The 26,746-nt window shown below is 44.2% G+C and overlaps 1 protein-coding gene across 1 annotated transcript in view; it reads right to left on the minus strand.

The window, feature by feature from the left end:
- Positions 1–1,311: 1,311 nt before the first annotated feature.
- The window catches only part of BCO1 (beta-carotene oxygenase 1), a 46,231-nt gene continuing 20,796 nt past the window's right edge, over positions 1,312–26,746 (minus strand). Inside the window, exons 4-12 of the mRNA XM_055000207.1 lie at positions 22,828–22,975; positions 21,842–21,989; positions 18,506–18,732; positions 16,663–16,920; positions 11,325–11,430; positions 10,675–10,769; positions 7,533–7,644; positions 2,213–2,521; positions 1,312–1,898 (exon numbers count right to left, since the gene is read on the minus strand). Of these exons, the coding sequence (XP_054856182.1) occupies positions 2,247–2,521; positions 7,533–7,644; positions 10,675–10,769; positions 11,325–11,430; positions 16,663–16,920; positions 18,506–18,732; positions 21,842–21,989; positions 22,828–22,975 (1,369 nt within the window). The 3' untranslated portion in view covers positions 1,312–1,898; positions 2,213–2,246. The remainder of the gene's footprint in view (positions 1,899–2,212; positions 2,522–7,532; positions 7,645–10,674; positions 10,770–11,324; positions 11,431–16,662; positions 16,921–18,505; positions 18,733–21,841; positions 21,990–22,827; positions 22,976–26,746) is intronic.

Below are 26,746 nucleotides of genomic sequence, written 5' to 3' on the forward strand. Positions count from 1 at the left end.
ACTCCTTTTCAAGGAAGAAGTAGATTGGATTTTGACCTGCAATATGGCCACCCGGTTATAAAAACATCCACAATTCAAAATTCTCAGGGGCCATCTTAGTAATTCTAGGCTCCCAGACAACCCTTTGAGGATAAGACATGGCATGTTGGGGTAGATGAAACAATTTCTATGCCTGCATTATGATCCTGACTCTTAGATGGTGGCTTTCCAATTGGAACAGGGAGAGTCCAGTGGCATTTCAGTCTTTTCTGAGCTCGGTGGCTATCGTTTCGATTTTACAATAAAGTTGCCAGCTGGACAACTTTATTGTCCTGCCCCTTTAACAGAGGTTTGAAAGTGAATGGAAACAGGGAATTGAAGCTTTTCATGGCATGAAGTTAAACCACAATCCCTGATAATCTCTTAGAGATTAAACTGATATTAAGGAAAGGACCAGTTTGGAAGCCAGCAATCCTGCTTGACAGCAAATAGCCATGTGTGCTTGAGTTGACATCTATGGTTCCTAGGGGTCCCCAACCTGTGGCCCGCGGGCCACATGCGGCCCCCAAGTTCTTTCTGTGCAGCCCTCCAACCTGCTTATTTGCTGCTATCACCCTGCAATTTTGTTGCATTTTGAGTTAAGTTGTGGCCCTCTTTAGGCACTGGGCACTCTAATGCAGCCCCCATGTGCCAAAAGGTTGGGGATCCCTAGATAACTTTTATGCTTCATCTTAAATACACAGAATGTAGAATGCTTGTCCAAAGAGCTGTTTTGCACAGTCCTTAAGGATTTTTTCCCTTGTTTGCTTCAACAAATTTGCAAGAACATTTTATCGCTGCAATGCTTTTGCATCTTAAAACTGCAAAGGATGGTGTATGTTTGTGACGAGACAACTTAATTTGATGTAGTGCTTAGTTAATGATATATTAAACATTTATCATTTAAAGATGAAGTCAAATCACATTCAGGTTGTTTTATTTTGCCCCAGGCATAAGAACAATGTGTGTTCAACCAAGGCTATATTTATTTATTTTTTTCATTTTGTTTGAAAGACCTTAGGGAATACTATATGGGAAAAGACTAAAGCCTTGGTGTCTGCGGCGTGACAAATTACTTCCTCGAATCCTCACTGCTAATTATCATGTACTCTGGATGCAGAACTTAAGGGTAAGTTAGTTGTTCCCCTTCAACCAGGAGTCACTAAATGTATGAGCACAAACAAGGTAAGTAACCAGTCTCACTTCTGGCAGCAAAAAACAGTGTTTCTTTACAAGATAGTAAAGCCAATGCAATCGTGTCTCATGCTCCCAAGGAACAAAAACAAGGAGAAATTAAGGATTTAAAGCTTATTTTAATAATTAAATTTTAATTTAAGATTATAGAACATACTGAATTTGAAAGTAAGTTGGATTTCTTCTGTATAGAAGGGAGGGGAACATTGCCTTCCTTTAAAAGGTCACATAATGATTCATAACAGGAAGGGGAAATACCCAAATGCTTGATCGAACAAGTCCTTTTAACACTTTTACTGTGCAATCCTGTGAAGAGTTATGCCAGTCTAAGCCCATTGAAATCAATGAGTTTAGACTGGAGTAAGTCTGTTTAGGATTGTACTGTTAATCTTGGCATTTGACTTTGGTCTTCATCAAACTTGAGAAATGAAGCAGTCAGATGATACAGTTAAAGGCCAGCATTTCTGATTTAAAAAAAACCCCAAACTACAAAGAGTTTTTTTTCTCCTCCCCTATTATTATGATGCATATCTTTAAGAACACAATCCATGGAAGATTACATAAAACATTCGCAAGCGTTACTCACACCACGCAGCCTCCTGTAAACATACTTGCTTAAACTGCTCAGAGTCATCATGAGATACGAGTTCATTGCAGAGAAACGCTCGACAGATACGGTGTGCTGCCTGTAACAGAGAAAAGCATTCAATACAGTGCTGTAAATACGAGAAGCAGCCAGAAATCCCTTTTTGCAGCATTCTCACGGGGAGAGGTGCATTCTTTAAAAAGACTTTTTAAAACCACCATAAATTAGAGGTGTTCTGAGGCTTTGAAGTAACTTGAGGCATAGTTCCCACAAAGCAGCAAATTAGGTGGTATTGATACTCGCTTTTGTTGCATCGAACTGGTCCTTTCCACGATGCGTGGGACTGCACTGTCACTCTAGTTATCTCAAACAATATCAATCGTTATGTCAGCATAATGCTGTAAATTCATTTACCCCAGCAGTGTGGACCCTGATGAGGTCTGAAGCATTACAAATCTTCCATCCGTTTTTTAACAGGCAGGCTATCTTTAGGCACGTCGTTCTCTTTATAAGATGGGCAGCCCTTCAATTCGTGTCCTCCATCCTCATCGGTCTCCTGATCTGTTTTCAAATCCTTCCCGGGGATGAAGATTCCATGTAAGTCCACATGCAGATCTACATTCACCGTTGCCCGAGCGATTTCCTTGAAGGTTTTAGCATCCAGGATAAGCAGGAAAGGTGGCTTCTGGGGTTCCGTCGTCACAATGGATGACAGGATAATACCTGCAGTTGCAAGGGAAGAGAGGCCAAAACACAATTCCAGGAGATGAAAAAAATGTGCATTTTATTTCACGTGAAGCACTTGGTGTTAGGCCCCAATCCAGTCTCAGTACTTTGATGATAATATAATCCCTGCAGAATGCATTGGGGGAGTAAGCACCATGGTAATGTGAAGAACATACCTTCTGACTACTGAACAGAATTAGAGAAGATGCTTGGCTCAGTGTCACTGCGTGTGTGTAACCTACCTCGCAGGGGTGTGAGGATAAAGCTCAGGAGACGAGAACAATGTCACACCAAGAACAGGATTAAGAAATATCTCGGTTTGTTTTTTAACATTTCTGCAAGGCAAACTCTTGCTCCGCTGACATATCACATATGGTAGTCTTGAGCAGGGGTCATTTTGTAGAAAAAGAGCTGGAGGAACTCGTTAGCATAACTCATTAGCATATGCCACACCCCTTACCATCACCGGAAGTGTGTCATTAGCATAACTGATCTGCATATGCCACACCCCCTGACATCACACATCCTGGCTGTTTTGGACCCAATCCTGGCCATTCAGGGCCAAAATTGGGCCCAAAATGGCAAAAAAGGGCTGAAAATGGCCGAAAAGGGGCCCAAAATGGTCAGGATTGGGCCGCTGCTGAGTGGGAGAGTGATCAACCACCTGTCAAGAGGCCCAATCCAGGCTGAAACGGGCCCAAAATGGCCGAGAGTCAGGTGGGCGGGGCCACCTGACATGTGACCTCTTTGGGGAACTGCCGGAACTGTGTTCCGGTGTGTTCCCCCTCAAAATGAGCCCTGGTCTTGAGCAAGATCTGGTGTAGGTTAAGAGCATGAACTGCCAATCAGGAATTCCCTAGCTGAAATCTTCCTTTTGCTGTGAACATGTGAGGTGTCTGGGTTAAAGTTTTATATTAATCCCAGACTCCTTACGATATTTTCTTTTTTTTTCTTTTATAAATGCAAGCCTAAAGGCTTAAACTTTTAAATATAACCATGACACAATACCTAGCTTTTCACTGCTGGTGATTTATAAATAACAGCTATTTTATTGTTGTTGTTGTTATTTTTGTTCCAAAGGGATTGTTTGGAGCTATTTTGTTACCTTTGCAAGCTTATTGGTCTGTGTTCTATGATGAGTCCCAGGTGCATGTCTAGAGAGCAGAAACTCCTTGTGTGTGTGTGTGTGTGTTGTTTTTTGCTGCTGCTGTTGGAGTGGCCTTTCCCCCCTGTAAATATGGGCGTTGACCGAAAGACAGAGAGCCGTCTCCCCCATTCATGGCTGGCATTGTTGTGCAGATTTCTCCGTCTGCAAAAGGATCAGCACCCAGCTGATCCGTTTGCCTGCCAACTGAAGACACTTCAGGCATCCAACAAAATGGGCTCTGGTCCACCAAAGCCACTGCCACAACAGCCCTGTTAGTTAGCATACATATGCAATGAATTGTTTGTGGTTCTCTCTCAGCATCACTTACGCCAGGAGAGGAGAAAATGGGAGAAACCTGTGGACGCCGCCCTGGGATTCTTGGAAAAAGGGCAAGACATAAAGTGCAGATGCATCAGTGGTGATTAACGAAGGAAAGTGACATGTGTCAAACTGCCAACATCCCACACCAAGTTGGCATTATCAATTGGAATAAACACCTGGGAGCTCAGGGCCAGCCCTCTCTTAGGCAGGACTGTGGCCAGGCTTATAATACAGAGATCAGGGCTACAGTGAAGAACAGGCTGTAAGGCAAAGGGGTCGGATGCAGGCCCACAAGATTTCAGCCACAGGCTCAGTTCAGACGCTGCACAAAACCAAGCCTTAATTAAAATATGGTTCAGACCCTAGCCACTCCACTAACCACAGATCTGAAACCCAGAGTGGTGCAGTGGTTATCAGGCTAGAATTTGGGAGACCCAGGTTTGAATCCCTGCTCTGCCATGGGAGATTGCTAGGCGACCTTGGGATAGTCACACACACCCAGCCTGATTTGCCTCTCAAGGCTGTTGTGATAAGTTAAGAACATGATTAAGTTCATTCCCAGGAGAAAATGGCTGCTTTGGAAGGTGAACGCTATGGCGTTGTACCCTGCTGAGGTTCTTCACCTCCCAAATCCTGCCATTCCCAGATTCCACCCCCAAATATCCAGGAATTTCCCAGCCTAGAAGTGGCCTAGTACTGAGCCAGATCAACCAATGGTCGGCTTTAGCATAGGAAGCATTTAAAGTTGTAGCTTTTCAAGTTTAAGGATGCTTGTGTCTGTGCAGTGTTAGTGCAGTGTTTTTAGAATTCTGAGATGATCTATCAAACCAGGAAATAAAGTAGGAAATATCCTCTGAAATGTCCAAATTCTAAAACTAGCAGATAAGGGCTTTGTGGGGAGGACTACTTAAAGTGTATGGCAGTGGCAAAGAAAGGAATGCCTCTGTGCACATACGGGAGCCAATGTGTGCCCCCCACCTCCCATCTTAGAAGCAAGCATAGGGTCAAGAGAAACATGATTTCAGTTGGGATTTCCCCCAACCAAAATTGCATTTGCTCACATTTTGTGCAAAGTGTAAAGAGGCCTTAAGAGGGCAGGTTAGAACACATTTGTCTGCACCTAGAGACCCATAAGAGGAGGATGGCGGATAGGTTACCTTTGAGGGGCATTTATTTGCCTTCCTAATGTTCTTCTCACTGATGAATCCCTGCAAAATTCCCAAGAAACCCCAACTTTTCTCTGACCAGAGTGTAAAAATCATTGTTACCATACTAGGGAATTTGAAAAAAAGAATCTGCTCCCCCCACCCATATAGAGTGTAAACATTGGTTTACTAAACTGGAAATTATCTGACCCGTCTATCAACATCTCACAAAGTCACCTATGTCCTTATGTCAAAGATCCAGATTTATTTAAATGCAATTGATGAATTAACCAATAAACCAGTTTAAAGGCAGGTATGAATCAGTCAAAAGTTTAATCAGTTGACAACTGCACAGCCCAAGCCAGTGCATGGTTACTTGGAAGTAAGGGTCAAAAGTTCAAGAGGGATTTGTTCCTATGCTTTATTTCCTACTTGGAAGTAAGCCCTACTGTGTTCAACAACACTTATTTCCCAATGACTGCAGTCATACAGCACAAATCTTCAGTGTGTTTACTTGGAAGTAAGCCCCACAAATCAATGGGACATTCTCCTATGTAAATTTTTTTCCAAAAAAAAAAGGTCAACAGAGGATGAAAAAACTTGAAGTGTGTATCTGCTGAGTGGGCTCTTTTGTTTAGATTTAAAAGGAGGAAAAGACACTTTAATCTTCAGAACTTTGTTAAGGTAAGCTATTCCGATAGACTGCGTGACAGACCCATTATTGTGTGTTTGTGCGCTTAAGGCTGCATGTAGCTTTGCTTTGTTCTTAGTTGGGCATTGTCAGTGCATAAGTTGGGTTGTCAATGTGTTTGCTGATTATACACACCAGGTCTATAGCTGCTATAGAAGGGTGATTTGTGCCAACAGAGCCATTAAAAATGTATATATCCAGTAATTTGTTTGGAACAGAGATCACCTGAATTCTGCAGGTCATTACTGGATTTCACACATCAGTTGCAGAAGTGGAAATGCATTGAACCAGTATGGAGGAGAAAATGTTTCACTTGAACCCAAGTTCAAATCCACACTTCATCACAGAACCTGGCCTACTTCATCTACTCCACAGAGTGATTGTGCATGTCAAATAAGGTAACCCCCCACCCTACAACAGGATTCAAAATGTATGATGGGTGACTAAAAGGCAGAGCAGATGCTTGGATGAAAAACATCATAAGTTCCATTTCTGACGTCTCTTGTTTAAAAAAGATATGTTGCAAGGATGGAGAAACATCTCAACTAGTTATGATGCAAGATCTCCCATGCTTGTTTTTTTAAGCCCTTGAGAACAAAACCTGCGACTCTCCACCCTTCACAGGTGTTAACTAGTTTAGCATATCTAGTGAATGGTTGCTGTATTTTTCCCAATTAGATTGCAGTTTTATACATTTACATTTCGCTCTGCATTTCATGGCCCCTTGGCCTGCGATTTGCATTCCCCCCGAACTTCCTATATAAAATGAATGCCAAATGGAGATCTGCTCATTACGTCTGAGGAAGTGGGTTCTAGTCCACTAAGGCTTAAATTAGAATAAAACTGTTTTATGGCTGTTGTGGGTTTTCCGGGCTGTATTGCCGTGGTCTTGACATTGTAGTTCCTGACGTTTCGCCAGCAGCTGTGGCTGGCATCTTCAGAGGTGTAGCACCAAAAGACAGAGATCTCTCAGAGATCTCTGTCTTTTGGTGCTACACCTCTGAAGATGCCAGCCACAGCTGCTGGCGAAACGTCAGGAACTACAATGTCAAGACCACGGCAATACAGCCCGGAAAACCCACAACAACCGTCGTTCTCCGGCCGTGAAAGCCTTCGACAATACATAAAACTGTTTTAGCTTTGAAGGTCATTATTTTTGCGGCAACATACGAATGGGTTGGATCCAACCAGCTTTTTCACTCAGTCTCAACCAATCCCTCTCCTCACTGCAGCCCTCATTCCATATGGTATTTGTACAAGCAGGTCCTGTGACCACGGCATAGTATTTTGGGGGTGTCTAAGGGGGCTCCTTCTTCCTTTTTGACCAGCAGAAAAGCTGTTTGGAGCCAACCCAATTTGGCTAACCACCTGGAACAAGGAGAAAGACGCCTGAAGTCTTCATTCAGTCCTGCAGAAGTGTGCTATTACCAATTATGGCTGCTGGGAATGATCCCTGTACTTGTACACATTCAAGCATTAGCACAGATATATCATGCCTACAATACCTCTTGAATTTTATGGCTTCTTGATGGCCACAGTTTACAATTTCTCCAGCTATGTATATTGACAATGTGGGCTCTAGTCCGCAAAAGTTTATGCCACAATAAATCTATTTGCGTTTAAGGTGCTACATGGTTTTATTTCTTGGACTGCAGCATAGATCTTTATCCCTACCCTCAAGGAAAGGAACATCACATCTCTTACCCTCATCCTCTTCTTTGGCATTAGGACTGGGTACAAAGACAGGTTCTGCGGGCCAGCAATGCTCTTCCTTCCAATGAAGTTTTCTCTTGGTCAGAATGTCAAATTTAACTATCTGGGTGAAGAAGGAAAAAGAGATGAATTTCCATTCCCTTGTAGGCTGACTGTGATCAAAGAGGCTCTTTAAAGAAGGAAAGGAACTGTGGGAAGATGGCTGCCAGATGTTTAAATTCTAGGTGGAGCTTTTGTTTCTTTCCTCTTGCAGGTACTTAAAGCCTGGACGCGGAAAAAGGCACAACGAAAAAGCAAGAGCCAAAGGTCTCGTGGCCCAAAGCCTGTGGTTTTGGTGGACTGTCCCAGATCTCAAATCAGACCAGAATGTATATTGTATATTTTGGAGTTCTTCCCCCAGCCCCATTTATATACATTGTATTTTGTTTGTTTTAAATTGTTTATATTGTATTGGAATTTTTGTAGGCCATTTTGGACCTTCTGTCAGGAGATAAGTGGGATAAGAAATGCTTTAAATAAATAATTTTTTTTTTAATGCTAGGAGTTTTTACAAGTTCTCCTAATTGAAATGTGCTTTAGAAAAAGTCTCATTTATATACTAATGTAAGTGTTGAAATACTTATACCCAGCTTTTTCAATAAAATATTCTTGTGGTGGCTTAATATCCAACATTCCCAACTTTTAAAAATATTCATTTATTTATTTTATACCCCACTTTTCTCCCCAAATAGGCACCCAAAATGACTTAAATCATTTCCCTTCCTTTATTTTATCCTCACAACAACTATCCTTTAGAGACAGTGACTGTCTCAAGGTCACCCAGAAACCTTCCCTGGCAAAGCGGGTTTCTCACATCCTAGTCTGACACTGTAACTGTTGCACCACGCTGGCTGTCTTGTAGAAATATCAAGTGTGGTAAGTTATTTCTTAACATTACTGCCTTAGAATTCAGCAAGATTTCAGATACAATGGTGGGAGTTGCAAAAGTAAAGTCAAATATTCAAAAAAAACCTTACCAAAAGTTTCACATCTAGGTCCAGAATAGGAATATGGGCCTGATATATAGCTATGGCCTTGATTCCATGTTTCTAGCTTGGTGGTAAATATGCTGTTGGGACCATGAATCACAGACAAGTCATGCTTCATGATATGTTCCAAAGATGCCTTTGGATGATCACCCAGAAAACCTTTGAATCCTGAGTCAGGCTGAATTGTAGCCAAGAAACCCAATCGGGATCCAAGTCCTGTTTTTCACCTTGTTTTCTTTAACAAGTGACCTTAATCCCGGAAGAAGCCGGAACCCTAATTAATTAAAGGTCAACAATGCATGAATTTAATTTAGGGAGGTTTAGGTTGCTGTTAAACCCAGGATATATGTGTGGGCATTGAGCACCCATTATTATTGTTGAGTGCCATGTAAGCGATAGCAAAGTAGGTCATGGATTCTACAGGTGGAAGTGAAGCAATCCGTCATCTGATGGATGCCGTCTTCCTTTGAAAGCCTGCCAAGGAAGGAGATGCAACTCTTGCCACAGGCTAGCACTGGCTCTAGCTTTTGAGAGTATCTGGCAAGACTCTGTCCAGTGAGTTCCTTCCCAGGTATCATCATCATGACGCAGGGCAAAAAAAACAAAGAGCTCCTCTTCTTCTCTTTCATCGTTCAAATGAACGCCAGTAACAGCAACTGCCAATCAGCAGCCTGCCCTTCTACTCTGGCTGACAGCTGCCTGTGATCCTAGGAGCTATTGGTGCTCACATAGAGGGGAATGCAGTAGGAACTGTTGCTGATTCTCCTGACCATCTGGCAGAAGAGGAGGGCAGAAAGAGGAAAGCGGAATGGATGACAAGAGAGGGAGAAGGGATGGGCAGGCGCCAGTCTTCCCAGAGAGAATAATTCTTCCAGGAAGATTCAATGCCACCATCACTCTGACCACGCGGAGACACAGAACAGGCTGCTGGCACAGTTGCTGCATAACAGCAGGCCCTCTTGAGGCACTGGGGCTTGGGCAGCTGCCCAACACTGCTGACCCTGGAAGCCAGGTCTACCCTAGGCAGCTTAATCCATTGCAACTTTTATAGGTAACTTCCTGAACTTTGCAACCCTTGCCTTTTGCCCTACCTTTATAACTTCGCACATTATAGGGCCACTGAAATTCTTTGCACATACACAGTTCATTGTGTGCAAGAGCCAGTGTGGCATAGTGGTTAGAGTGTTGGGCCAGGCCTTGGGAGAGCAAGGTTTGAATTCTTCCTCTTGCTATGGAAGCTTGCTGGGTGACCTTCAGCCAGTCACTCTCTCTTAGCCTAACCGACCTAACAGGGTTGTTGTTATGAGGATAAAGTGGAGGAGGGGAGGTAATAAGCCACTTTGGGTCCCCACTGGGGAGAAAAGCAGGTTATAAGTACACATCTGTAAGCGTGGTTTGCTCAGTTTTCTAGAGAAACCAGATTGTGTGTCTTACGCTGGTCACAGAGTAAAATCAGCTATATATGGGCCACCCCCATGTACAAATGAAGCTTGTATGCCACAGATTATGGGTATGCATGGCCAAAGTTCCTCCGCACAGAGGAGACCTGGCCCAGTAATGTAATGAATTTTTCAAAATTACAGAATCTACATAGAACTCTGCAGGTTTAGGAGCCAGAGTACGTGAGTAACACCAAATTTGATTCCCTGTTAGATCTGTGGAACACCGTAGAGAGGATGCAATAAGGGGGGGGGAGACATAATCTGGCGGCCGTTTTAGCCTGCCGCTAAACCACATCTGCATTAATGGGCCTGGGTTAGGGCATGCATTTCTATTGGCTCTGACATGAGGACTGGCATATTCCTCTCCAAACAGTTTCAGGCTGTGACTGCATCATTTTGCGTGACTATATGGGGTTCAGAGTCAATGAGCATGAAATCTGTTTAAAACATTTGGCACAGTTATGCATGCCCTTCTCTACATCTGGCATTGCGATAAATGTCAGAGAGTTCTAAAAAAACCTGTGGCTCAGAGTTATAGTTTCAATGTGCGGTGTTGGTCTTAATAATCAGGTCAGATTGGGTAACTGACATAAATCAACCTAATGCATGTTAGCACGGCACAAAACCATGCTCTAACTGGAAGCATGTCTGGAAATAACCTACCTGTGATGGAACTGGACTCCATTTCATCTCTGCAGCAAAGATGTATCTGTACTTTCGGCCATTATAATCATAGTTGATGCGAGGCAGTTCTATTTCTGGTGGCGGGGAGGGAGGAAATCAGGCTCATAAATAAAGTCACAGCTGCTGGGTATTTAAATATATTAACAATGAATCAAGACTTTGCAAGCTTGCTGCACATGACCAGGAGTTTGGCCCGAGTTGCAGCTGCACTCACCTCTGAAATCACTCTTGTACAGGATTCTCAGTCATTTGAATTGGCATTCCACAGGGTGAATGACATGGCAGATGGAACCCAGTGGGCAACTGCCAACTCTGGGCCCGTTTCCACAAGCAGCAGGAACATGCAAAGCAGAGGTGTTCAGCTTTGTACTATTAAAGAGCCAAACAACGCCAAAACTCAGAGCAAAAGATCAACAAAGAGCCTGTATAAGGAAGCCTATTTGCATAACAGAAAATACACTATTCAGCATTACTGGTTATTGGCATGTTGATTAGTAATCCTTATCATTTCTGCAACACAAACGCTGGACGTTGTAAGTCCTTCCTTAATCAGGAAGGGGCCTTCACAATAGCTCCCAAGTACACAGAGAACAAGACCACCGCTGCAGGATTGTTTTAATGCTGCTCACCATCGCAAAGTGTCTCCGGTTGACAGTAAATGCTGCCGTCCTTTTCTTTCACAGCACTTGCAGTGGTTGATGGGAGGCGGACCAAGTTCGAACCAACTGCTACATCCTGAAGGAAAGAGAATGAAGATGTGCTCAGCTTCAGGGGCTACAAATCTCAAGAACTTGTGAAGCTGTGTTCTGAATCAGACCTAGGATTGCCAGGTCCCCTTGTGCAAAGCGCTCACAGGCTGTGCAATGACATCATTTCTGGGAAGTGATGTCAACATGCAGGCCACGTGCTGCCCCTGGAAGTGCTCCCATACTCTGCAGCGAGCCAAATCAGGCCCGTTTGGGGCTGAAATCAGCCCACTGCTGAGCATGGGAGCCCAGTACTGAGCTACCAGGGCAGTGTGACAGGCCCTGGAGTGCTCCTGTGCTTTGGGGCCAGAATTGGCCCGCTGCAGAGCGCAGGAGCGCTTCCAGGAGGGCCCTAGTGAGCTTCTGCACTTCACAGTGGACCAATTTTGGCCCTAAACGGGCCCAATCCAGCCCGTATGGGACCCAAATTGGCCCACTGTGGCATTCCAGGAGGTGCATCCCCCCCAGCCAAGTAAGCAAGGGTGGAGGGTGGGAGCGGGGGATCCCCTGCCCCCAGCAGGGGACTGGCAACCCTAGTTCAGACCATTAAGGTCAGTACTATCTATTGTGATAGGCAGGGGCTCTTCAGAGATCTTTCACTTCACCTAATGCTAGGGACTGAATCTAGGACCTTCTGTGCGCAAAGCAGTTTCTGACAAGGAACCATACCTTCTGTCACCAATGGCAAATGAACATTTTAAACCTGAATTCACACCAAAGGAATGCCAACAAAATCCTGAATGTAGGCTTGATGTAGGGTGGTTCTTTTCATGAACTGAGGCATGGTGTTCTCTGCCCCAGCTCTACCCTTTCACCAGCAATGTGAGAGAGTATACTGGCCTAGTGGCCTGCCCTACAGGGATGGTGTAAGGAGCAGAATAGGATGCTATGTATGAAACTCTTTGAATCCTGAAAATGCTACATGAATCTAATTGTCTAGTACTTTTCCCCATCCATCTTCCAAGGGTGTTACATGGTTCATCCTTCTCTGTTTTACCCTTAAAAACAACAACCCTGTGAGGTAGATGAGGCTGAAAGTGTGTGAATGGGCCCAACTCAACAAGTGAGCTTTACAGTTGGGAGAGGTTTGAACTTCCCAGATTCTAGTCCAACACTCTAGCCACTGCACCACACAGTTACTGGATCCTGCCTAGATTTCCCTGAGTGCAGGGGGAGCAATTTTTGTACATCCCTCCTCCTCCGGTAGATCTCCAGTTCCCTTCCTATGTGATTCCTAGGGCTCTCCATTTCCCAGAAGAAATATTTTGGGGTGTGTTTGTGGCTGGTGTGGGCGAGAAGAATTGTCAAAGATCACCCCTTTCCCCTGCCCATGGAAATCTAGATGAAATCCAAGCCCATGAATTAAAGTGATTTGAAATTACCACTTTAAAGGTTGTAAAGATAGTAAATTCAAAGTTTTGGAGATTATTGCTAGGTGAGGAGATTATAATAAGGAAGGATGGGAAAGAGTTAAGATTCCTGTACAAGGCAAAGACAAATCCCCTTTGGGACAGCAGAAAAGATTTGATAAGAGTATAAAAGATAATCACGACAGACATTCCAGTACTGATAATCACCTTGAATGCCTTCCTGTATTATACACTGGTATTAGATTGCAAGATAGGAAGGAAGGCTGTGTGAAGAAGGGGAGGAGAAGCAAGAAACCCTGATGCAACCTCTGCCGTTATTAGCACAGCGGTGTTTTCCTAGCATGAGCTCAGCCACGTTCCAGAGGTGTCCCAAGGAACACCATCTCAGCTGTTCCACTGCACAGCAGGCTGAAACTTGTCAGATAGGCCGATGGGCAGAATGAGGCCTTCTTCAAAAACAAGAGGGGGTGGGTGGGAATATGCCATTCTGAGTCTGCTGGAAGTGTGGCGCATTTCTGAACACAGAGAAACCCTTTCCTGAAAGAAAAATTGCACAAATTGTACATGTGTCAAATGTGACCCAGTAAAGAGTAAGGGTGGTGGGTCTATGAGCTGAGAATCCTTGTTTCAAATGTCGCCTCACCCATGACCACAACAGGTGGCTTTAGGCCAGACCATCTCTGCCTTATCCCCTCCAACTCCAGTATTGGAAGAATAAGGTTGGCATGCTGTGCAGGGTTGTTGTGAAGATAACTTAGCTAATGTATGGGGATTGCTTTGAACTTTCTGAAGCTTATTTACTTCATTTATACCCCACATTTTTCCCACTGGAAACACGATGTGGCTGAAATAATTGTCTCCTTTATTTTATCCTCACAACAACCCTGGGATGTAGGTAAAGCTGCAAGGATATGATTGGACCAAGGTCACCCAGTGAACTTTCATGGCAAAGTGGGAATATGAACCTGGATCTCCCAGATCCTAGCCCCACTCTCAAACCACTACAACGCACTGGCTATATGAATGCTAATTATTAACCAGCTTGGTGTAGCGGTTAGAATATGCAAACTAGGATTGCCCCCAAATACCTAAACACACATATATGAGGGGGGGCACTGTATGTTCTGTCATTGGCCAGTCCACCTGTGAATAACTGAGGAGGGATATTCAAGAATAAAGAAGGCAGCAGACAGTTCTCCCAACAGAAGAAATCGCCAGCCTCAATCCTTCCAGAAAAAGAGTGGAAGACCAAAATGGAATTAGCACTATCCATGAGTTTAGGGCTGAGACCTTAGCTCAAGGGTCCCCTGTGTGGTGCGATCGGGAGCCATGGTGCCACCAACACTTTTCCTGGTATCCAGCTGTTTTTTTTAGACAGTGAGAGGGAACAGGTGGGCTTCTGGTTGGCCACTGGAGATTTGATTGGCTGTGCAATTTTTTTAAAACATTGGCAGCAGCTGCCATCACAGCACCAAGATCTTCACTGTGAGACTGAAGGTTGGCTGCAGCAGCCATTTTGTAGCTGGTTTTACCTCCTGAGGCAGCCATTTTGTGGCTGCACCTACCACACTATATCAGAATTTCAAAAGCACCTCCAGCCTAAAAAACGTTGGGAACCCCTGCCTTCACTTGATGCAATCCCATTGAGCCACATCCTAAGACATAAAAGGCAAATCGTGTTGCTGACAACTCACTTTTTATCCTGGTGCAGGTGCACTGAGGGACCTGCGGTGCACCTGTGCCAGGATAAAAAGTGAGTTGACAGAGGCAGGACTCTGAGGGGCCGTGGAGCCAGTGGGGAGGTGAAGCATGTGGGAGCTCCCCCGCCCCGTGACCTTCCTGCTGGGTCAGCAGCAGCTGCGGAGCTGCAGCCCCTCAGACGCCTGCCTGCAGAGCCGGCAGGGAGGCAAAGTGCAGGGGACCCCCCCCCATGTGGCTTTCAAGCTGGCTCCACAGCCCCTCAGAGGCCTGCCTGCGGAGCCAGCGGGGAAGTGAAGCACAGGGGAGATCCCCATACGGCCTTCCCGTCGGGTCAACGACATTTACGGAGCCATTCTGTGCCTCCCTGCCAGCTCTGTGGCCCCTCGGAGGCCTGTCTGCAGAGCCAGCAAGGACGCGAAGCACAGAGAGCTTCCCCTGAGCAGCCTTTCCACTTTCTCAGCAGCGGCTGCCAAACTGCACTGTGTCTCCCTGCCAGCTCCATGGCCCCTCAGAGGCCTGCCTGCAGAACTGGCAAGGAAGTGAAGCATGGGGGAGCCCTCCCATGAAGCCTCCCCATCAGCTCCGCAGCCCCTCAGAGACCTGCCTGCAGAGCCAGTGGGGAGGCACAGTGTGGGGGAAGCCCCCATGGCAGCCTTCCCTCTGCCTCTGCAGCGGCTGCGGTCTGGGGAGGCACAGCCCAGGCCTTCCGCGTGGCCTTCTCGCTGCTTGCGCCAGCTGCAGGGCCTTGGGAGGGCCATGCTGGTGCAGCCCTCCCAGTGCCCCACTGCTAGAGCCTGTTGTATTTATTTTTACAACAGGCTCTATTGCTAGTAAATAGAATAACCAAGAAGGTACTCTTGCTTGGACTTAATGATCACAATGGACGGATGTAGTCTCTGAAACAGTATTTTCCGAACCAAGTGCTGCAAGAAATAAATAAAAATGAATCTCCAATACGTTCATGCTATCCAGCCAGAAAGGAGGCTGCCCTCTGTGTCTCTGCATGATGTACTACTCTGCCCTTGCCTCTTGCCAATCATCTGGGCATCTAGTAATACTGCCATCCATATCTAGGAGCAATCAGGTTGCTCTATGATTCCAGGTGCAGAAATGCAGTAGAATCACCTGCAGATTGTTGTGTCCCTGCGTGAGTCACTGCTTTGGTCTTTCTTCCTTCCCAACACTCTCTGATAATTCCGCCGTTTGTCTATGAAAAGGGCAGATTTGTGATAGGTCTGTCATTCCCAATGCAAGGAATGACAGTGAAGTTGCCTGCACTCAAGGGAGACCATAGTTTGTTGTGCCTCTGTATGTCATGGTCCTGGGCTTGTCTTCTTCCAATCAATATATATATGAAGGTATAAAGGAGAGGTGGTTCTCTGGAGCAGATAATCCTCTTAAGTATTCTAAACCAAACTTCCTGGGGGTGTAAGAGTGGAGTGTATTTCCAATTTTAGCTCAGAAAAGAAGTGTGCTTCTGATTAGAAATTTGTGGGAAACACTGCTCGAAGCCAAGCTGCTTTGTACACCAGGAAGTGCTTGTATCTTACTCCTAAACATGCCTCATGCTGGATTGCATTTGTGGTAACAAACTCCTGCCTTCCCCAGCATCACAGCAGAGGAAGAAACATAGGGCTGTCCTCCATATAGGAAAAGACTAGTGTAGGATCACGCAGGTGGGAAAGGTGAGCGACAGAGAAGATGGATGTCCATCCATAGTCTGGGGGGAATAGATGCTTTATGTGTAGGTGTTTTATCAGTCCAAGCCCAACCTATGCTAATTCTATTTTTTTTTAAAATTGGGGCTATGTCTAGATTATATGGAAAGCAAATGATTATGTGCTCAAGATCACATAATCGTTTGGTGGACCCAGAAAGACCTTGGGCCATCTGAAGTGGCTAGAGTTCAAGGAATGAAATGAATTAAAAATGAAAGTGGTTCACCCGCAAGCCACAATCATCTTATTTTGAATTACCCATAATTCTGGGGACATGAGAAAACTTCAGCTAGGACAGTTCTCGTGGAGACGTTCCTGCAGAACAACGTCTGAATCTATAGCTAACCATATCGGTGTTCCAACGGATGTGCTTCGAGAGCTTGTGTTTACAGTTACCGTACGGGCCAAAACAAGACCTTATACTAGAATTACCTTTTCATACTTCAGAGGAATTACGAATCGCTTGCAGGATGGTATGGAAGTTTTATTGGCAGTGTTTTCAAAGTTCTTGTTCAAGTTTTTTAAATAGAACAAGTCAAGTAGGCTGTTATCTGTGTATGAAATCAGGTCCAAAATCACATGGTCGTCTTCCTCATAAGCATTCACATGGTGATAGACGACCATGGCATCAGTGTAAAACTTGGTAGACACTTCTTTTTTGCTTTGTCTGTCAACAAGGTGAATCCAAGTCTGCCCAAGGGAAAAGAAATTAGTAGTCAGGGCTATTGTTAGTGGGGATTAACAAGTAAGAAAATCCTCCATATCCACACTCCCATTCATAAATATTGTAAAAGCTTTGAATCTAAACAGAATTATTTCTGATATTCGGTACTGGTCAGCATCTGATATTTATTCCTGGACTTGGGTGCCTCCTTTGGTTTCCTGTACAGTGGGAAGTGGGAGGGACACTGAGGAGAAAGAGTGACTCAACAGACATCTACCTGACAGAGATATTGTCCAACAAGAATTGTTAACCCATCTGCCAGTCAAATAGGATGGTCTCATTTGCCATTTCTGTGGGCAGCATTTGCAACTTCTCACTGGTTTGGGGAAGGCTTTCTGATTCTATATAAACAGAGATCTTGGGTTTGTCAGGATATTTCTTTCTTTGGGACTGTTCCTGCCACTTGCTAGGCAGAGAAAAAAGGCTTCATTCCACATAGTTAAACAAGAAAGAGAGGGAAATACTTGGTCTCAGGAGCTGGCAACCCTACCAATGGAATGCCCTTTTGCCCCATTTGTTTTTTAGGCTAACTGGTAGTTCTACATAGGGACCACACTTCATTTTCTTTCATTGCCACTGCAAATGAAAAGGCATTTGAAGCAGAGGTTCCCCAGAGAGATTTTCTCCATGTTTTTCCTTCCCATCGACCATTTCCCTCCACCACCACATCCACTGGCAGGCTTTATACTAGGATTTTTTAATCACTACGAGGAATATTGCTGCAAACACTATACTTATATACAGGGGTCATTTCGTAGAAAAAGAGCTGGAGGAACTCATTAGCATAGCTCATTAGCATAGTCTATTAGCATATGCCACACCCCTTGACATCACCAGCAGTGTGTCATTGGCATAACTGATATGCATATGCCATACCCCCTGGCATCACCTATCCTGGCTGTTTTTGGACCCAATCCTGGCCATTCATGGCCAAAATTGGGCTCAAAATGGCAAAAAGGGGCCCTAAACGACCGAAAGTGGCCATTTGTAAATATAATACACACTAGAAAGACATTTGCAGTCACTAAAGCACACTCTTTCAATGAGTCTCTCTACACGAGACACCTGACATGTGAAGAACACGTTGGGAGACGCAATGTTAGCCGGGAAGCGTAGTTTAAAAAGACAGAGCTGGTGGCAGGAAAAAGGCTTTGCTATACACTTTGAGCTGTGCGAAGGGGCTTGCGAAATGCCAGAAGGGAAACTTCAGCCCATTATAAGCTCTCCAGGTCCAAGCCCAGCTCTGGAACACAGCTCCAGCCCATTTCCATTCCTTGCTGCCTTCTGGTTGCCATCCCACACAGTCTTAGACTGGAGAGGTGAAATTGACAGAACCTTTGGGGGGGGGGGGTCTCCACCAAAGCGATCTCCACTGGCTCTGTCTTTTTAAACTACACTTCCCAGATAACACTGCATCTCCCTAAACTTGACGAACACATGCTGAGGTGTCTTGTGAAGAGAGACTCTCTCTCAGCCAAAGGAAAGTAAACCAGCTCGTGCTGTGACTGCAATGCCTCATTTCTCAGAAAACCCAGGAGTACATAATCATACCTTGTCATCCTTATAGAAGGTGAGGCAAGAGGCCCAGTTGACTCCTTGAATATGGGCTGTGGCCATCTTGAGTATATCCAACTTGAAAGGATGCTCTATAAAGAGGATATAATTTTCCGAAATGCCAAAGCTGTGAAAATAGCTTGGTTTCAGCAGAGAGCAGGAGGGGATGGAACATATCACTTCCAGGTTTTTCAGGCAAGTCTTTCCTTTCTTCGCTTCACTTCCTAAATATTTTTAAAAATGTGTCTGGATTACATTTTTTTAAAAATTGCTTACTAAAAGCTCAATTATCCAGAGGCATCGCAGTTCACTTGACTCTTGCTCTCTGTGCAGTCTCACAGAAATTGTAGCGTAAGAGGTCAGATGACCTGGCCTCTTCCGTTCGGTCTTCTCATGTACCTACTGCTTATAAGGTGGTATCTGCCTCCACTAAAAGAGTACATAAGACTGAAGAGAATGAGAACAAAAGAGGCCACAGCCTCGGAGAGTCAGTGTGGTGCAATGGTTAGAGAAGTGATGTGGTACCTGTAGGTTTCATAGCACCCTCCCATGTTTTCTGGCAACCACCCTCCCTGAAACAAAGAGCCAGTTTTGAGTTTCCTCCACCTCAATGAAGCTGGAGGGGTCCCTGAAGAACTTGGGAGGTGTCACTTTTGTGTCTTCAGGGAGCACTTGTTCTGAAACAGCTGTCTTCTTCAAAGGAGGATGATTGGCTTGGAATGGTGGTAGAGAGTGCCCTCAAGTCAGAGTTGACTCATGGCGACCCCTAGTGGGGTTTTCATGGCAAGAGATTAACAGAGGAAGTTTGCCATTGCCTGTCTCTGCAACCCTGGTCTTCGAAGGAGGTCTCCCATCCAATTACTAACCAAGGCCGACCCTGCTTAGCTTCTGAGATCTGACAAGATCAGGGTCACCTGACCTATCCAGGTCAGGGCATTGGTTTGGAATACCTCCACAATATTCTCAAAATTCCAAAAGTATCCACAGGTTTAACAAGGGTAGGGACTGTTGGGCTTGAGTGTCAAACCAGGATCTAGGAGACCTGGCTTCAAGTCCCCAGTCTGACGTGAAGCATGTCAGGTAACCTTGAACCAGTCATATACATTCATTCTAACCTAACTCATAGGGCCATTGCAAGATAAAAAAGGAAAGAGAGAACCATGACTAGCCCAAGTTCCTTTTACTTCATTTCATTTTTCTTTCTTTATACCCCACATTGGGAACCAAGGTGGCTTACATAATTCTCCTCTCCTCCATTTTATCCCTACAACAACCTTGTAAGGTCGAATAAACTGAGAGTGTGCAAAAGGCCCAAGGTCACCCAGCAAGCTTCCATGCAGAGTGAGGATTCGAACCTGGGTCTCCCAGATCCTAGTCCAACACCAGTATGCCCACACTGGATCCCAGATAGTGAGCGAGAAAAGGGGGCTTGACGGTAGAGGACAATCCGATTGTAAACACGTTTCATATGAACCTGTCTTATACTCAGGGCCAAACTAGGTGTTACAGCTTCCATGCGTCTGACCTCAAGACACTGATGTTGTTCGAGAGATGAATTCAGCCCTTTAAAAATGCCACAAGGGCCTGATCCTGATCAGGCACACAGTGCCACGGAACCAGGCAATTCCCCCACCCCCTTTTCAAGTGCTGAAACAGGCACAAATGTCAGGTTGTTTCAGCTCTCGAAAAGGCGTGTGGGGAAACAAGATTGCCTGGTCCTCTCCTGCTGCGGTCTTATGGCATTTCAAGATGGCCAAATTCATCTGTAAAATGGCATCAACACCCATGGGTTCTATCTGTGGATGTTGCAACATCTAGCTTGGCCCTCAGTCAGACCACTGGTCCATTTAGCGCACTCATGTCTACTCTATCTGGAAACTGCTCTTCAAGGTATCAGGAAGCGGCCTTTGACAGTCCTGTTACCCAAGATCCTTTTAACTGGTGATGCCAGGGACTGAAGATGGGATTTTCCGTATGCAAAGTGCAGGCTCTATTACTGAACCGTTGCTCCTCCTTTAATTAAAGCTGTGAACCCTCTCCTAACTAAAATTGTTGTCACACCCTGATTAACTACAATGACAGCGAGCGACATCTTCCTAACTGTGAGTCGGACAGAGGTCACTGCTGGCTCATGTATGTGTGTGCGCACCAGTTTCCCTGCCAGTATCTGAAGAAGTAGATTCTAGTCCCTGAAAACTTATTCTGGAATGGAATCGCATTCATCTTTAAAGTGCCACAAGGCTCTCTGTATTAATTCATTGCCCCCTGCACATATGAACCCTTAAGTGACAGAACTTGCCTACAGCTGCAAGTGCAGGTTTTTAACTATCAAGCCCTGAACAGCATGGATACCTAAAGCCCTGCCTTCTTCCATATTGCCTGACCCTCCAGTTAAAATCCTCATCACAAGCCCTGCTCTCTTCCCCCCCCCCCCACCTTCAGAGGAGAAGCAGGTGGCAACCAGAGGCAGGGCTTTTTCTGCAGTGGCGCCTCACCTGTGGAATGCACATCCCCTTGAGACTCACTGATGTCACATGAGAAAACTGGATGTTCTGCATTTTTTGCGTGATATTTCGCATCGTTGCGGCAGCAGGTAAGCAGTGTGAAAAGGGCCCTGGTACCTACCCTATTCTCTTTTAAGCACTAGGGCAAAGATTTTTCTTTTGACTCAGGCTCTGGCCCTTTAAACTTGTTTTTATGGTGCGCTTTAACCAGAGAACTGTCCTTTATATTTCACGGCTTGTTTTTATGCATTGGCCTGTTTTAAAGGGCCTAGTTTTTTTAATGCTGTGTGGTTTAGCAGGGCTAATTGGCCAGAAGAAAAAAAATGTCCTGTCCCTTTCATAGAGGCTTAAAGGGCTGTTATTTACCAGGTGACATTATTCTCCTCCATTCCATTAGAAGTTTCAACAGCTATTTCCACACATTAAGTCTCTATTAAAAAGACATGACATTTTTCTCTAGGCCAGTTAGCAGCACTAGCATGGTTTCATGGTATTATTTTAGTTTTGAATTGCCTCAAGCAAGTCTCTGGAGAGGCGGCATATACATTCTCTAAATAAAATAAAGACCTGTTCTGCTGTATTCGTCATGGCCCATTCATAACATGCAAGCTACCACTTGACCCTGGAGTAATACATTTCTGAATTTGCATATATGAACCAACATTTAGACCAATGTCATTGCAGTGACCCACTTGTGGATATGCGGAGTCTATTGCATCCAGTACTGAAATTCACTTGGATTCTAAGAACCATCCATCATACAAACATTAACTCATCTCCCCCTAATTCACAAGGAGCACATACAATTCCAGTTACATTTGTCTTTTACCTGGTGCTGCAGGGGGGATCTTAAAGATAACATATCTTGTCTTTCCTTTATTAAATATGGAGGTGCCCATGTTGAGAACATTTCCAGCGCTGTCATAATGCGGGTGGGAGGTTGCCATATTGATGGCTGCATACTTAGAGTAGTCAACCTACCACGTGGCGTTGGAGAACACAAAAACACAAACAAGGATGACGGGAAATGCATTCATGATTTTCAAGCCACATCCCAGAAACGTCTGCTTTCATTATTGACAAACAACTTGGCACCTTCAGCAAGCAGACTAATGACTAAAACATTGATTCCAAAGAGCACACCGTTCAGATCCTTCAGGTTTCAAAAGAATGGAATCAAAAAGACTTTAAAGAGCAACGTGTGATCAAAAAGTTCAAATGCAATAAGCATAGTATGGAACAGACTGGATCATACACCAGTGTGCTGGTAGTTATAGTAGCAGATGAACTTGGCAGCTTGGAAGTCAAATCCTCGCTCAGCTCAGTGGGTCCATTATTATCACTCAACCTAATCTCTCTCGCAGGGTTGATGTGAGGATAAAATGGATGAGAAGAGAACCAGGTACCCCACTCTGAGTTTATTTATTCAGCTATTGATACCCGCCTTTCCTCCCCAACAGGAACTCAAAACAACTGACAACAACTTTATTCATTCTTCCTCAATTTTATCCTCTCAACAACAACTCTATGAAGTAGGTTAGCCTGACAGAGGGCATGAACGGTCCAGCAAGCTTCCACAGCAGAGTGGGGACCTGGGTCTCCCAGATCCTAGTCTGATACTCTAACTACTACACCATGATGGCTCACCTTGGAAGATGGCATAAAAATAGGAAAGAGAGAAAACTACCTAGTGTGAAACTTTCCATCCATACAACTGTCAAGTAGTCCTTTTCAGTGCATCTTTCCCAAACTCTCTCCCCCTTGGTTAGCTTGCATTTCAACAATGATAGGTACACAGAACATACCCACACTCACCTTTTCTAGAGTTTCCAGAGTCCGAGGATCAATTTTCCTAATGAAGTTGACCTCGCTGCTGGCATAGTAATCCTCGCCATTTCTCATTATATTGATCATGCAGTTGTCTGTGAATTGAGGTATTATGTGGGATAGATAGCAGAAGGCCCTGCGTCAAGGAAAAGAAAATCGCATCACGATAATAGCATTTGTACAGTGATTTGTGTATTCCAAATGCTTCGCACGCATCACCTGGCTGTGACCCTGACAACAGCATTGTAAGGTAGACTAGTGTTTTTGTCCCCAGACTACAGATGGAGGGGGACACCGAGGCTAGAGAAGAACGGCTTGATGAAATACAGCCAGCATGGTGTAGTAGTTGGACTAGGATCTAGACTGGGAGACCCAAGTTCCAATCCCCGCTCTGCCATGGAAGCTGGCTGGCTGACCTTTGGCCAGTCATACTCTCAGTCTAACTTACCTCACATGGTTATTGCAAGGATAAAATGGAGGTGAGGAGAACAATGTAAGCCATCTCGTCCCTAAGGCAAAGAGCCAATTCTGGCATTCCTTTACCTCATTGGAGCAGGAGGTGCTTCGGAGGCTCTACAAAGCATTACTTTTGGGTCTACAGGGAGCACCTGTTCAGAAAGAAGCTTCCTTCATCTTTGGAGGATGCTTGGCTTGGAACCTCCCAGCATTCTATGACTGCTCTCGCTGGCAGCCATTTTGTGATTGGTGTCTCCTCCCATGGCAGCCATTTTCTATCTTTTCTCAGAATTCCAAAAATGCTCACATAATGTGATTGGGAGCAATCTGCTCTAGGGGATGTTCCTAGTTGGAAACAAAGGTAACTGGGGGAATTACAGAACGATAGGGATACAGAAAGCACCAGTGCAATGCTCCAGTTATTATTTTTTTTAAAGAAAGCCTAATCTACTGGAGGAATCTGTAGACAGCACACCGTATTGCTTTATGAGCCAAATCTGCACCTTGGCAGGGAAAGCATAAGACTTGGGTAACTTACTATTGCATATTAGTACACAAACAATTATGCTGGGCAATATGCATCCACACCCAGTGTAATGGCGGGATGATTTGGCACCCATTCTCATCTCATGTGTATGTTACACAATTTCCTGTTCTTTGGTACAATTGCATGTTGATGATTATTTCAAAGGAGCAACACATGTGTTTCCTCTTCCTACTGTGGCCCTATCACTGATACAGTATGATAACTGTGAAAAATGGGTTGGGGTTGGGGGGACTGACAGGGGAATACGTTGCTGGAATTTTCCAAATATCTGAAAAATACCATTTCTCCAATACATACATACAACAAAGTTTATTAGCCAGAGGCCATCACATTCTTGAAATCAATTCAAAATTACATGATTGCACATCAGCAACACACACGCCATTTTAAAATAAATATTTAAAAGGTACATATTTCAACAAATTACCACCTTTAGAAATTTACTTATAAAATTGATCAGTCCTAAAAGCATAATTATTTGGCAACAATATAAACTTAAAATAGCCAGGCAATCATTAAAATTGTAGCTTACTATAATTTACATAATATAAATACCTAAAATTCAAATTACCGTATATTATCAAATTATAACAATACTTATCTAGGATTCTGCACACTAAGCCAGGATTTCCTCCTATTAATGACCATCCAGCCATATTTTGCCACTTGGAGCGTCGTTTCCCTATTCCTGTCTGCTAACATGATTGTAATATAATTTTTTCTCTCTTTCCCCGGAAGACTATCAATTATAGGTTTAATATATATTTCCCTAATATGATCATATATTTTACACTCAAAGAAAACATGTACTAGGGACTCGACACTCCCATCTCCACATGGGCACAAACATTTTTCATAAGGTGTCTTCTTATATTTGCCTTCCAGGACAGCAGAGGGTAAGTCATCATATCTTAATAGGGAAAAAGTTCTTCTATAATCAGGATTCCCCAAGCTATTTATATAGGGCATTGGTCCAACCCTATTCACAATACTTCTTTCCAATAAATAGTTCTCATCTCTGGTCAGGTCATGTTGCCTTTCCACATCTAGGATTCTCTGTTTAATCAGGACTGTGCCTGTGCCATATTCATAGACAATAGATATTGTTGGGAGAAACCATAATGACCTAATTTGCTCCTCAGCAATCTCAACTAGGGAATCTCCAATACAAATTATGGTGAAATTGACTAAGAAGGCTCCTTAACAGATTAATGCGTAGTCAATTTCACTCATTAACTAACCTGTAGGGTTTTTTTAATTAAAGAGCTACATAAGAACATTTGCATTCTATTTTTTTAAAGGTCTTCTGAAAAAAGCAGGGTTTTTTTGTTTCTCATTATTTATTCTCATAAGTAACTTGGTGCACATTTAATTAAGTAGCAGGTAAACCTATGCATGTCAACTGAGAAGTAAGTCTCAGGCCGATTCCACACGGCTTACCTAAAGCCGGGACGTTGTAGAACATGCTGGAAAAAACGTGGAAGATCACATTTTCTCGCATGAGTTTTGCGTGACATTGCACAAAACTCGCGCAAGAAAACGCGATCTTCTGCATTTTTTCTGGCGTGTTCCGCAATGTTCCGCAACGTCCCGGCTTCAGGTAAGCCGTTTGGAATCGGCCTCACTGTATACAATGGGATTTACTCCCAAGGAGGTGTGCACTGAATTGTGGCCTTAAAAACGTATACAATAAATTGGCTACAGTTTCTCGGTGACAGCCCTAATGGATTTGTACTATATGTCAACACATCTGCCAGTGATTGCCTTCCTGTCTTGGGTGAAAAGCCCTAAAAATGCTGGATTCAAGATGACTACGACTGAACATCTCTTCATCAAAGCAAAAAAGAGAGAGAGAAAGAGAATGGTATTGTTTAAAATCAGAAAAGGACTAGGAGCCGAAGACCTGGGAGAACAGGAACATTTTCAATTGCAGCCTAAAGCTAAGTAAAGAAGCAGTCTAGCTGGCCTCCCTGAGGTGTGTATTCCACAACTGCAGTGTCATCCGTTTTCAAAACTTATGCAGGAAAATAGAAGATAGGAAACCTGTATTTCACGCAACATTCCACAAATCGGCACATCTTTTGATATGTAAACAGAGGTCTGTTCAATCATAAGGTGGTTCTCTGCCACGAAGCTACTTTTTATCTCACTGGGATGAGATCCAGGAGAAATTACACGGCCCTGTTGTTAGAACAGAGAACATGTGCGGCCGGGCCTTACAAACAGCTACACACATTAGGGGGTAGATAGTTGCTTTCCACCCTCTTCAGAAAACTTGGTGCCAACTGCCAGCTCCAATTTCTTAGGCCCCAGAGGCTACTGAATACTTGGATTTTTGCAGTGATTGATATCTATAATTTCTAAACACCTAAAAACACACCAGCCCCCATAAAAAGATAAAAAGGGACCGGTCTTGACTACATATTAGATGAGATAGCTCCAAATGGGGCCATGGCTCACAGGTACAGCATCTGCTTTATATTCAGAAAGTTGTAGGTTTGGTCTCCAGCCTCCCCAATTAAAAGAAGCTGATTTTATTTCTATCTTGTGTTAAATAGTTGTTAGGAAACAATCTTTGTAAAGATCATTTAGAATTTAAAGCAATCATAATCCAAAGGTGGAGGTGGCCGGGCCGAGGGGGGGGGGGCGGGAGGATCAGGTGGTAGTTGATGTCTGACAATGTGGGAAGCCACTGGCAGTCTGACCTTGATGGACTAATGGTCTGATTCATTATAAGGCTGCTTCATGACTGATTGGTCCAGTATTTTCTTTATGATTAAAAATAAGTAGGGGGATAGGAGTCCTGATCTAGGCTGAAGTCCATGGAGCAGATAGGTAAGGTGTCCAGAGTCTAGTGGAAGAGCGGCAAGTATATTTCAGCTGCATACAGGCAATCAGGGAGCT

Source organism: Eublepharis macularius, chromosome 16 (genome assembly GCF_028583425.1).
Source record: "Eublepharis macularius isolate TG4126 chromosome 16, MPM_Emac_v1.0, whole genome shotgun sequence".
In the NCBI taxonomy this organism is placed as follows: domain Eukaryota; kingdom Metazoa; phylum Chordata; class Lepidosauria; order Squamata; family Eublepharidae; genus Eublepharis; species Eublepharis macularius.